The sequence below is a fragment of the Eretmochelys imbricata genome, chromosome 11, assembly GCF_965152235.1.
Source record: "Eretmochelys imbricata isolate rEreImb1 chromosome 11, rEreImb1.hap1, whole genome shotgun sequence".
NCBI lineage: Eukaryota > Metazoa > Chordata > Testudines > Cheloniidae > Eretmochelys > Eretmochelys imbricata.
In genome coordinates, this window is record NC_135582.1 from 38,441,298 (window position 1) to 38,454,667 (window position 13,370).

Genomic DNA, 13,370 nt, shown 5'->3' on the forward strand with positions numbered 1-13,370 from the left:
ATTTATTTATTTAAAATGATACTTTGTAACAGGATAATTGCAACTGCTTTTATAAAACAAGACTGTCTTGACCGCCACACTGTGAGCCAGATTCTCCACTGCCTTATACCTTGTGAAGTCATGTACACCTGTGTAAGGTGAATACAAAATGGGTCTAAACTGCTGGTTCTGGTCTGGTAGTGTTGTAAATTTATTTTGTATCAGTGTACTTGACTACACAAGGTGAAAGGCAATGGAGAATCCAGCCTTGTAAGTTAGAAACGTTTATGGGTCTACATTCATTTAGCTATGAATTCACCAGCACTGACTCCACTTCTCTTACCCTTACCACGAAAAGCCACTTTTGAAAGGGCTTGTTTGTTTCAGAGCCACCAAGGGCCTGGGCACCATACAATCTATTGACAATCACCCAAATACTTGAAAGGTAGATTTTAAAGATATCTATATGCTACACTGTTTAACTGATGAAAACTATAACCTGAAGGGAAACAGATTTTTTTTTTTGCTTGATTGTACAGTCCAGTCACTAGTAATCTTTCTAAGACAATTAAATAGAAATTGCTGATATCCTGGCATGACAGACGCAAGAAGTTCAGCAAAAATGCTGGGGTTTGTTTGTTTTTTTATTTGAACTGCTATTATTTAATAAAAATAATAAATAAAAGACAATCTAAAATATGAGGGAAGGAGAACCATGCTTAACACCAGAAAAACATTTGTCGCAAGTATCAATATGACTGAGTTGGTAGCATTCTTTCTTCTAGACTTGAAGGTCATTATTCCAATTCCTTACCAATGAACTTGAACTGATAATGGCTGCTGACTACAAAGCAGTACTAGGGGAAGGGCTGTTCAGGGGAAAACAAATCTCACCAGAGGAAAAGTTGGTATACGGTCTTGACTTGTTAGGTCAGCAAAGCATTTCTATTGTCACCTCTGATATTCTGTAGAAATGAAAAGCAGTTTTGCCACAAAATTCTATTTTGGCTGCAGAAAATGCTGGTTGCCTGTAGGGGCAAATTCATAATGGTGTATGCCCAAAAGAAAAATTTCTCTGAAGGTGGAAGAGTTTTTGACACTGCAAAATACTGTTCACATTGGTGGAAATGTGGACATTTCAGGCCAGATTTTCAAAGGTACTTAGACATCTAGTGGGATTTTCAGAAGTGCCTGAACACATTAGGTGCCTAACCTGATTTCATTAGGAGTTAGGCATCTAACTCACCAATGGAAGCTAGGTTGCCTAACCAGCAAGTGCTTTTGAAAATCCCACTAGCCATCTATCTGCATTTTTAAGTACCTAAATACCTTTGAAAATATGCCCTTGCTTTGCTCAAATTCATTAATACCGTGAAACTTTCAGTTCTGGTACACATTTGTGAAAACAAATAGTTTTATACTGCTCTAGCATAGATGGTGTCATTCTTTAGGTGACATGTTAAACTGTACCCTTTTCTGTCAAATTCTGGTTGCCTTGTAAGGGGAGGTACAGTTCCCATGACACCTTTCAAAGAGAATAGGGGATACACTCTGTGTCCAGGCCAAACAATTCCTTCTGTCACTATGATATACAAGGGCTGGGTGAGAATTACTGCTGAGTGAAGTGTCTAATGTGTCTCATGCCTGTATAGCAACTACACTGATGGTATATAATTTTGGATTGTAAAATGCTCTGTGGTAACCTCATAATTATATTTTGAACTTCTAAAACAAGGGTCCCAGAAGTTCTATGACTCGGAGAGGCCACAGAACTGTGCTGTGGAATTGTCACCCTGGCCACTGAATTGTGCTGCAGAATCCAAGTCTAAAATAATAGCTCTGAGAAGTGTGAACTGACCCATTCGTCTCAGTGGGTTGTTAGGTCTGAAGTCTAAAGATGACAGTTTAAATGTCAGAATATTAACTGCTAATCACTTTCGCAGAAACATCTAGCAAATGTCTTTATCTCATGATCCCAAATTGTCTCTCACCTCACCACAGGGCTAAAATGCCCAACTAACATGTACTCACCTACCAGAACCTCCAGCTTGTCCCTTGACACCCTCAACAATTATATGTTGTCAATGGAAATCCTTTGGCATATGAAAGCCCAGAGCGATTGGGTAGTATAAAATAAATTGTATTAAGTATCAGAATAAATCAGGAAAGGGCCACTGCACAGATTCTGTTATTTATTTTCAAATTTATTTCATTTGAAAACTGTTTTTGTTTTGTGTTTTAATTGAAATGAAGCTTCCATAGAATTTCTGGGCTGCTGCACCAGAATGCACAGAAAGCAGGATTTAGGTCCTGCTTGCCACATAGTTCATGGGGCCCTGTCTGTAAGAACTTATTAAGAACAACCCTTTACGCTTCTTTCATCTGAGAATCATTAAGTGCTTTACTAACATGAATGACTAATTTTAAAAATCTGGCCTCCTGTATGGCATGTTCACTGGCATAGGTGAAGGTAGCTAGAGAGCTTGCTACCTGATTGATAAGAACTCTAAGTTAGGTAGATGTCTGTAACCTCTCATTTATACTCACGAAATTGTACCTCTAAAAAAGAGCCAGGGTTTTTAAAAATCTCGCAACAGGCTTGGGAGAGAGGTTATATATGAAACTCAATCATCACTAGGGTAGAAACCAGCAGCTGTTTTACAATTTTAGGACAGCAAGTGAAGAAGGATCTTTATACACTCCATTGAAGCTGCAGGGGGAATTTAGGAGAGTATAATTACCTGAATTGTGCATACTCTTACTGAAAGTGTCATGGGATTGTTAATGACCACAAGTGCCCAGGGCCTTAGTTTTAAGTGACTGACTTCCAAAAGCAAGTGCCTCCAGCAGCATACATCATTTCCACACTTTGTTTTGCTCATTATTGACTCAGATGGACAAATTCCATCTAACAAATCACCCTCACCACTTTCTGCAGTCTTTTCATCCAAGCACTGACTCAGCTCATCCCTGCTTAGTTTGAAATCTGGCATGATCTCAGCACAAGGGGGTAAATACAAAAGCACATGAAACCAAATTCTATTCTATTCTGCCTGGGAGATATGTCCCTCCTTCCTAGTTGGACTTTCAGTCTAAAAGTCACTGAATTGTAAATATAACTCTACTTTATATGCTGATATCTAAAGTGTTAACATTCCTTTATTTGAAGATCAGCCATGAAATATTACTTTGAATAGCAGATGAGAATGAATTTGTAGGTATCTTTAGGTAGCATCGAAGCCTTATTTTAGTCTACACTGGTAGACTATCAGTATCCCTTCAGTTTCCTACTTCGTTTGCTGCAAGCCAGCAAATCACCTTTAAATTATAAATACAAATGGAAAAACCACTGAAGTCATGCAAATGCCAGATTATTCAGGGTCGTCTCAGAATTTGAACTCTGGTGTTTGTTTAGCGTGACTGTTTCACACTTTTCAGGTTCAGCGTCATGATGCTAACAAGGTCATATGTAATGCAGCAGTGCTGCCTTTCTCACCCTTCCGAGAAATTATCTGAATTTATTTCTGCATTCTGTGCAGGGTTTTAAGTCAGTACATGTGGTAGTTTTTCTCACTATTATTGCTATGTTAATGAGCCTAAGCCTTATGCATCTTTAGAAGTATAGGAGTCTGATGCAATGCCCATAGAAGCCAATGAGAAGTCTCCTACTGATTAAAGTGGGCATTGAATCAGGCTCTTGATGCACTATTATTTATCATTTATTGGGGGGGCATCAGTATGGGTAGTGCAAGTTGTAGACTAAGAGATTTTCCCTTCCTCAAGAAGCATGTATTCTAAAATAGGCCATTTTGTTCAGCTACATGAACAATCTCAAAACAATGCGGATATCTTTATATATATTTATACACACATTTCTTTCTCTTTGCGGGATCAGTGTTGATGAGCTTCAGGGAAAAAAAGTATTTTAAAGAGGGGTTTGAACGAAGAAGTGGTTGCTTGGTACACAGGGAAAAGGAAGGAGTTCCAGGCTTAAGAGCCAGCGTAAAAGAATGCACAGAGATGAGTGGGAGAAGCATGCCAAAGGGATGTGTAGAACAGCAAGTTGCAAGAAGCAAAAGCAGCAGGAGAGAAGTAGGAGGAAATGAGAGCTGGGATTAAGGCAGAGGTGGTGGCGTACAGGGCCTTGATATGGAGAACCAGAAGCTTGTCTCTGATGCAGAGGGCAAAAGGAAGCCAGTGAGGGGATTTGAGGTGGGGAGGGACATGGTCTGAGTATTCCACAAGGATGATTGCTTTTAGAAGCAGTGCTTTGTATGGATTGGAGGGGAGTGCGGATTGGTGCAGGAGACCCCAGGAAAGGGGAAGAAGAGCAGCAATCAAGTGTTGGTGCAGGAGCAATCAGAAGTGACGAGATATCTAAAAGAATAAAGTCATGAAAGCTGAGTGTGAGGAACAGATGGAACAGGAAGAAGTGATAGGCCAAGTCAAAAACAGCAGAGAGTTCAATGTGGAGGTCTTTATGCATGGCCAGGAGAGGTTCTGAGTACCTTCAGAGCAGTCTCTGGGTAGTGGAGAGGGCTAGGGATTCAAGAGAGAGAGTTTGCCTCAATGTCTTCATTTCTATGTTCATAGACAGTAGGCCCAAGGAGGTTGGAGACCACAGGGGAGGAGGGAGATGGGCAGCAGCTGAAGGAAAAAGTGCAGTCGGGGGGCAGTGGGGTGTTTCATTAGGCTGGGAAAACGGTAATGTACTTAAAAGCTGAGAGAGAGGAGCAGAGGGAGATGCCTGAGGACATTTCTAATCCCTTGATTACAAATGATACCTGAGAGTCTGAAACTGGAATGATGTGGGAGATACCAGTTGGGTGGAAAAGAGCAGAGGTGAGAGGCAACACTTACTGGATTTTCTTATTGAAGAAATTGACCAACTCCAGGACAGAGAGGAAGCAAGGTCACTGTATCGCAGAACAATGTATTTGATCAAAATTTGTCTCCTTTGCATTTTAATTGCTCATCACAGCTCATGCACAGTGTAAGACTTTTGCAGTTGTTATCATAACTGGAGTAAACACTCTTCGTCCCTCTTTTGCAGGCTGCCAAAATGGCAAACTATTGCAAGTGTCAAAAACTGAGTGACCTCCTGTTCCTTATGTTTGCCGTTGTCTTCATCGTCAGTAGGCTTGGCATATATCCTTTGTGGTGAGTAAGCATGCCCCCTTCCTCAGATACTTGGCCCTAGACTAGTTTGGAAATACATGCATTACGGTAGAGTGCCAGCTGTGTGTACTGGACTGTATCTCACAAGCATTAAAGAAAAGTTTCAGAGATAACTAGATGCCCTTATTAGAGAAGATCCTAGCTGGTTACTGCTATAGAGTAAAATGGCGGTCAACATTCGCTAGATAGTAAAGGTTAGGGGGCAGGGCCTGACCTGGTTTAAAAGCAGGAATGGGCTGGAGACAAGACAGCCACAGGTAAGTGTGCAGCTGCCTTTGTAGGGTAGGGGGCCAAGAATTAGGTGCTGAAAGCAGAGACCAACAGGTGAGGTTGGAGCTAGTTGGCTTTCAGCACATGCTTTACGACTTTCATTGTCTTAGGAAAAACACAGAAAACAAATGAAGTAGGAGTCTGGCCTGATGGCGGTGCTGCTGCCATGCAGGATTGTAATGCCCCATGCCTCTCTTTTTTCCTAAAGCAGCTGGGAAGCAGTATATATGCTGTGGAAGCAATGTATGTGCTCGGGGGGAGCGGAATCTTTTCACTTCTCAATAGCAAACCCTCTGTCTAATTAGGAAGTAGCACTGCTGTGTGCCAAGGGAGAGTCCTTTCCAGATTTCTTTAAAGCTGCAGTATGAAATACCGTCTCACGCTCTTGCACATGAAAGGAGCAGCCCCATTATAAAGTGAGCATCCTGCCCTTGAGAAGCGTTGGTGAGAAAGTTCCAACACCACCTCACTGCGTTCATGACCCCAGACTCTTAATTGGTGTTCCAGAAAAAAAACTAATCTGGTCAGGCAGGATAGTTTGGGGATGTGGTGGAATAACAGTTTTGTCCATTGTGTTTGGAGAGCACAGTTAATGCCAGGATGCTATGGTAAGCAGAAATTCTTAGTGATCCTGCAGAGAGAAACAGCCACAAAAAGCTCATTACTTAATCACACATGTGGTTGACTTACACAAATACCAACCCCTCCCCTCACCCCAGATCAGTTCCCAATCCAGTAAAATGAGATCTCTTGGAGGGCTTGTTAATATGATGGCAGGATAAAGTCGTTACCTTTTGGGAGTCATCTGTGAAATGCAAAAGACTCCCCTAGTGCTCAGGGAGTCCAGAGGTGCTTTGCTGACCACTGCACTCTGAGCCAGAGAAGCCCCATGAATTCAATAACCCCGGAGATTTAAAAAACAAACCCAACAGAAACCCAAACTCTGTGTTAAAGCCTTCAGTACATTTTTGAGGATGGGATGGACTTATTTTTTTAAATTACCTCTTCCCCCTTCTGCCACCAAAGGTTTCTTAGTCACAGATTAGACTTCAGTAGCTGGAGTACACAGATTTCTCCCGCCTGTGTGCTACGAGATGTACAGCAGAGCCAGCATTTTCTATATGGTTTCATCCTCCCATATTTCTGTTTAAATTGTGGAAACAGTGAGGGCCAAATTCTACCAAAAGAGATACACCTCTGATGACTGTGGCTTTGGGGGTTTGTCCATAGTAAGGTTCAGTTTGAACACAGGATAGGTCTCTGTACTGCTCCAAATGGAAATGGAGTGCATTTTCCTCTGTGTGATTTCCTGCTTTGTCTGTAATGTTCTGAATCCAGGTCTGTAGAAGCAAAGACATAAGGAATAACAGATTTACACTCCTTGAGTAGATAGCTGCCTAGTTTGTTTAGCCATCACTTTAGGCCTTCAATAACACTTTAAAGGCTGCTCTATGGTATTTGAAAAGCCAAGGGGAGAATGCCAGCTTTAGATGTCTGACTGTTATGCTTTTCAAACAACAACATTTACCAGAGCACTGCAGAGTGCTTGCTTTGTATGAGATCAAGATTGATCTCACCCAAAGCTCTTTTCCAAGTATTCACTAAAGTGCACAAATTCAGGGGAGTTCATTAGTTTTCTCTTAACTGACAGTAACTACTCAGAGTATGTTTTTCTCAAGGCATGTGAAAATAAGAAGGGTGCAGTTCTGCCTCTCCTTTACCTCCACACAATCCCACTCAGGTCAAGAGTTTGGTAGTGCAGGAGTTAGTGCTGAAGTGTTTACAATCTGGGTTGAAAATCAGGAAATGAAACCTCTCACAATTTTGACAAATTTCTCAGGAGCACTCCAGCCAAATGTCACACTATACAGCAAAGTCTAAGGAAAAAACTGGAATTATTGGTGGGCTTCTCACATTAATCATAAGGCAAACTTTTATAGTTCACAATTAAATTAAAGACCTGACATAACTGGTGAGAGCCAGGCATAATACAAACAGAAGTTTTTTGTATGTTTTCCTACCCAACTCCCTCTGTCTGACCACACCAGCCCTGCTGTTAGACACAGAATTCTAGAGTTAGAGATTACATTATCTAGCAAATGTCAAAAACAGTCTGAGCACAGATTTACATTCTTACCATTTTGTGCAGTGGTTTTGCACCAATATCCTTTTATGCCTAAAATGAGAACAACATTTCATGTTTGATCAAAGCCTTATTTGAATCCAGGTCTGTCGAAGCAAAGACATAGGCCCCAGCTCAGTAGGGAGAAAAAGTGTGACAATGGGGGTGAGGGCGTGGGGGGAGGAAGGTCATTATATGGTAGCATCCTCTTTCACTGCAAAGCCACAAGCAACTCCTGTGTGCTACTTAACAGGCTAAAGAGGGCAGCAGACTACAGTAGAGGGCATGGCCAGATGCAAGGAGGGAGGAGCCAGCAAAACATGCTGCTTTAACAATAGTGTAATCAGCTTACCACCTGTGATCATATTTATTCCTAGTGTGAAGCCCATGGTAGAAATAGATGTCACTGCAATATTGTTACTGTGTAGTAGTGTTCTTACTTAGAATTTGTATAATTTGTGTAATTTTATGTTCTAAAATGCTTTGCAGACATCAATTAAGAACAGCAACATTTTAACTCAGAATAATCATTGTTATTGTCATTTTATTAAAAAGCCATTTTAAAAATATGCCGGGAGTTGCTCTCGTCTGGGAAGGCACAGTATTATTGATGATGGCTAGAACTGGAACTATTAATTAATTCATATTCTCTCTGCTGACTAGCCAGTGGGGTGGAAGTAGATGATAAAGCAATATAATGTAGGTCCTGTCTAATCAGTAAACTATTGTTTGGGTTCATTCTAATTTACCACTACCAGAGAGATAGTATTAATAAATGTATTTAAAATCTGGAAACTATTTCCATGTCAATTATAACCATTGTAGGATAGGTCCAAATTTAGATACCGGTTCTGATGCATTACAGGCTTCGCATGCCCATGGAAAGTGATTCAGCATTTGGTGCAAAATGTAGGTTTTTAGCATTTACATAAAGCATTGCTTAAAGAGGGGAAAAAAAAAAGTTTGCTACCAGATAGATGAAGTCAAATGTACACATTTTCAGCCTCTTAACTATAAGAGTGCTGCTTTAAATTCTAGATTATTCTGCATAATGCTCTCAACATAACATTACATTGCTCACTTGCACTGAAGCCTTGTTATATTTATTTAACAAACTGGAGCTATCACGTTAACCGAGGAGTAATTTAAAATGCTCTTTTCTTTCTATTCCAATGCCAGTGTACAAAATAATGTTCTCAAAATACAAAATTTAATCTGTAAAGGGTCTTATGAATGTTTTTAAATTAGATTAAGTGGGTTGAAAGAAAAGGAGGACTTGTGGCACCTTAGAGACTAACAAATTTATTTGAGCATAAGCTTTCGTGAGCTACAGCTCACTTCATCGGATGCATTCAGTGGAAAATACAGCGGGGAGATTTATATACACAGAGAACATGAAACAATGAGTGTTACCATACACACTGTAACCAGAGTGATCACTTAAGGTGAGCTATTACCAGCAGGAGAGGGGGGTGGAAAAAGTAAACTTTTTTCCCCATGTTTATCCCCCCACCTCCCACTGTTCCTCAGACGTTCTTGTCAACTGCTGGAAATGGCCCACCTTGATTATCACTGCAAAAGGTGTCCCCGTCCCTCCCCCCCCACCCCCCACCCCCCGCTCTCCTGCTGGTAATAGCTCACCTTAAGTGATCACTCTGGTTACAGTGTGTATGGTAACACCCATTGTTTCATGTTCTCTGTGTATATAAATCTCCCCACTGTATTTTCCACTGAATGCATCCGATGAAGTGAGCTATAGCTCACGAAAACTTATGCTCAAATAAATTTGTTAGTCTCTAAGGTGCCACAAGTACTCCTTTTCTTTTTGCGAATACAGACTAACATGGCTGCTACTCTGAAACCTGTCATTAAGTAGGTTGAAGCTCTTCTTTTTTCTACTCTCAAATTATATTGTAATGTTAGCTTTCCCAGGAGAAATATAGCCGACCAAGGTTAAATGATTCAGATGAAGTTTGGCACATCCTCTTAATCCAAAATCAACTAACTTGTGCCAAAGCTAATCATTGCATGAGCAGAATGAAGGCATTCTGTTGAAGATTAATTGCTCTGTGGTCTGAGTTTCCCCATCAGTAAAATGAGCTATTTGCATACCTTACAGGAGTGTTTTGTGGATTAGTTAATTCATACCTGACAGGAGTGTATGCCATAGAAAATCTTTTAATGTTAGGCCAGTGGTACCCAAACTTTTTCACAGCATGGGCAACATTTTAATAGAGAGAGTGTCTCCAGAATCCGTTTGTAATCACATAACATTCCAGAGGTAACTAGCAATTGTTTACATGGCATAGTAATGTTACAAATCTGATCTGTTTATTTTGGGTGTATTTAATGTGATAAGTGTTTGTCTTGTTTGAAAAAGTTAATCCCACTGTCAGTTTTACTCTTAATTTCATCTTCCCCTCCCATCTATTATTTTCCTCCCTTCCTTGTTTGTGCATGCACCCCCTTCCTGTCTTCCTTTGCCTGGTCCCCTTCTCCCCTGCACGTGCTGTCCAGGCATCAATCTCTTTGTCTTCCTCCACTCCTGGATATACTGCATGGCCCGTGTCTCCAAGCGTTCTACTCCTGCAGGCAACTTTAGTTTCACTAGTCCCTGGGGACTGCTTTGGTTTCCTCTCGTAGAGTAGTTACTACTAGCTGCATCAAAGCTGCCTCCTTCTTCTTGATTACAGCTGCTTCTACAGGCCTCCTGATAGGAGGAGAGCCAGCACCATGTGCCCAGCCACTTCTCTGCAGACCACCAGTGGTCCAGGGGCCACAGGCTGAAAACAGCTGAACTAGGTGACTGAAAACCTTTACTTTTTTACCCTTTCCTCTCCCCCGCCCCCACCAAAAAAAAGTCAGAACAAAATCCATGCAAATGCTGTGTAACCACCAAGACTTGTCTAACATCACCACGCAATCGCACTGTGTTCCTAGCTTCTCAATGTCCTCTCCCCTTGAGTGTTTCTACCTTCTCATTCTACCTCCTCATCTGCGTTGCCAGTCTAAACTGCAAGCTTTTTAGGGCAGCGACCTCTGTCTTCATATCTGACTGTAAAGGTCCTAGTTCACTGGTGGCAGGATATAACTAATTAAATAATAGCATAGCATTTTGGAAATGTTATATGGTATGTAATATAATTTGTCAAGAACAAATAGTGTCAAACCAACCTAATAGTAGCTTTCTTTGACAGGGTCGCAAGCCTTGCGGATAGGAGGGAAGTGGTAGATGTGCTATAATTTGACTTTAATAAGGCTTTTGATACTGTCTCACATGACCTTCTCATAAACAAATTAGGGAAATACAACCCGATGGAGCTACTATAAGATGGGTGCATAACTGGTTGGAAAACCATTCCCAGAGAGTAGTTATCCATGGTTCACAGTCAAACTGGAAGCACATATCAAGTGGGGTCCTGCAGGGATCAGTTCTGGGTCCGGTTCTTTTCAATATCTTCATCAATGTTTTAAACAATGGCATACAAAGTACACTTATAAAGTTTGTGGACGATACAAAGGTGGGAGGGGTTGCAAGTGCTTTGGAGGATAGAATTAAAATTCAAAATGATTTGGACAAACTGGAGAAATTGTCTGAAGTAACTAGGATGAAATTCAATAAGGAGAAATGCAAAGTACTCCACTTAAGAAAGAACAATCAGTTGCACACAGATGAAATGGGAAATGATTGTCTAGAAAGGAGTACTGCAGTTCTGGGGGTCATAGTGGAGCACAAGCTAAATCTGAGTCAACAGATATTGCATAAAAAGTAAACATCATTCTGGGATGTATTAGCAGGAGTGTTGTAAGCAAGACTGGATTATTATATCCAGTTCTAGGTGCCACATTTCAGGAAAGATGTGGAGAAATTGGAGAAATTAGTAGCCGTGTTGGTGCTATTAGAGAGAGAAGGTAACTGAGATAAAATCTTTCATTGGACCAACTTCTATTGCTGATAGAGACAAGCTTTCAAGCTTGGTCCAGTAGAACGTATTACTTCACCCACCTTCTCTCACTAATATCCTGGGTCCAACACAGCTACAACAACTCTGCAAACTATTCTGTATTTTCAGGCAGCAGATTTGAATGACTAATTAACAGTTTTCATACCAGGAACTTGATTTACAGAGTTACTCATTCTCTCAAGGAGCAGAAACAATAGCACTAGACCTTGGACTTACAACTAAGAAGGAATGCTGCTTGAATTTCAGATATTTTGTAGTCACAACAAACAGTTAATGAACCAGCTATTGGCCAAGAATTATTTAAAGGAAACTTTTGGCAAACAATTTTGAATAATGAATAAATTTGAGGAAGTAATAAACTATTCATGGATAAACGAAGATAAAAAAGAGGCTCGGTGAATTAAATAAATAACTCACCTTGAATCTTCTCCCTTGAATAAACTCTTGTTTATATTCTTTAGCAGAGGATTTGTAACATTGTCATCCCGTCTGCTTCGGATGAAGTATTAGCTGACGCTGCCCTTAACAGAGGCTGGTTATTTTATCCCTTTGACTGGTTTAGGGTTCTTGAGAGTTCAAAGCTTCAGATACTGTCTGAAGCAGATCATGAGCCTCTGCAGTTTTAGGTTAGCCCTAAGCCAGCTTTTCCTAGAGGGAAATTAACCAATGCAAAAGTTAAAAATGTCATTCACCAGTGAAAGGTTGTAATGTAAATAACAACCGGTGGCATTTTCTCAGTGTTTCTGGGTTTGGATTTTTGTGTTAGCATACAAGCAAAATTTAAATAAAAAGAGTATCATCAGACTTATCAAAGTCAATCCTTATTAGCCTCAATTTTGGTTCATACAGATTGTTCTCTGTGGCTCCAATAACACATTCTATTGGCAGGGACAGATTGTTCAGTCAGTGTTCTTGGGACTTTGGGGTGGTTGTAATTATTTTGAATAGTGTCTTTTCTAAAATGCAATAGGACAGAAAGAATTACTGCAGCACTCTGGGCTGAGAATTATTGTGATGGGTGTAAATATCTCAAGAAAAAGTAAGGGGCATTCACCTTCTTGCTGCTGCCAGACGTATTTGCGGTGCTGTTTTTAAATCACTGTGATCAATGAGGTTTGAAGGCTGGAGAATAAATAGAATACTGATGACCAACGGCTATCAGGGTTGCTCTCACACATCCACTGCGATGGATTCCACTATACACTCCTAATCTGGAGTTGAGGGGAGCTCTGTGAGAGACAGCTTTGCCACCTAGAGAGAGAGACCAAGACTAAAGGAATTTACGTTTTCTGGTTTTGCGAAAAGGAGAGAAAAAAATCCAAAGTTGACTCAGAATTTACTTTTATATGAAACTGTTACTTGACTGTTTCTAGAAGATGGCTACTTTACTATACTTCTTGGAGTAGCACCATAGACTTGCATTAGAGTGTTGATGCTTTGAATTTCTCAGCTAACATTTGTATTATTTAGTTAAGCTTTGCTTATTCTCTAATGACCATGTGCTGAATTCTGTGTGGTGTTCTGTCCTCTCATTTCCTATTCCCATGCCTTTAAATTATAAATCTTCAGGACATAGACCTGTTACTAGTCCAGTGCAGTTTGCCCATTGTCCATTCACAGTACTGTAGAAGCAATATAAAATATGAACAGTGCTGCTATTTGACTGTGAGCAGCCTTAGAGTGCAATTGGGGTCTAGGTAGATCCTTGCAGGGATCAACATTGTCAAGACTGTGGCCATGTGAGCACGTTTTTCAGGAGTCGGGTTACCCAAGCAGGGGTCGAAATGTATACCAGTGTAATGTTAGTGATAGGAAATCCCATATATGATCACTTAAGAATCAATAAAATATATGTT

At 40.5% G+C, this 13,370-nt stretch overlaps 1 protein-coding gene across 1 annotated transcript in view; it reads left to right on the forward strand.

The window, feature by feature from the left end:
- The window catches only part of CERS6 (ceramide synthase 6), a 212,720-nt gene that overhangs the window by 182,689 nt on the left and 16,661 nt on the right, over positions 1-13,370 (forward strand). Inside the window, exon 8 of the mRNA XM_077830060.1 lies at positions 5,033-5,139. Coding sequence (XP_077686186.1) covers positions 5,033-5,139 — 107 coding nt within the window. The remainder of the gene's footprint in view (positions 1-5,032; positions 5,140-13,370) is intronic.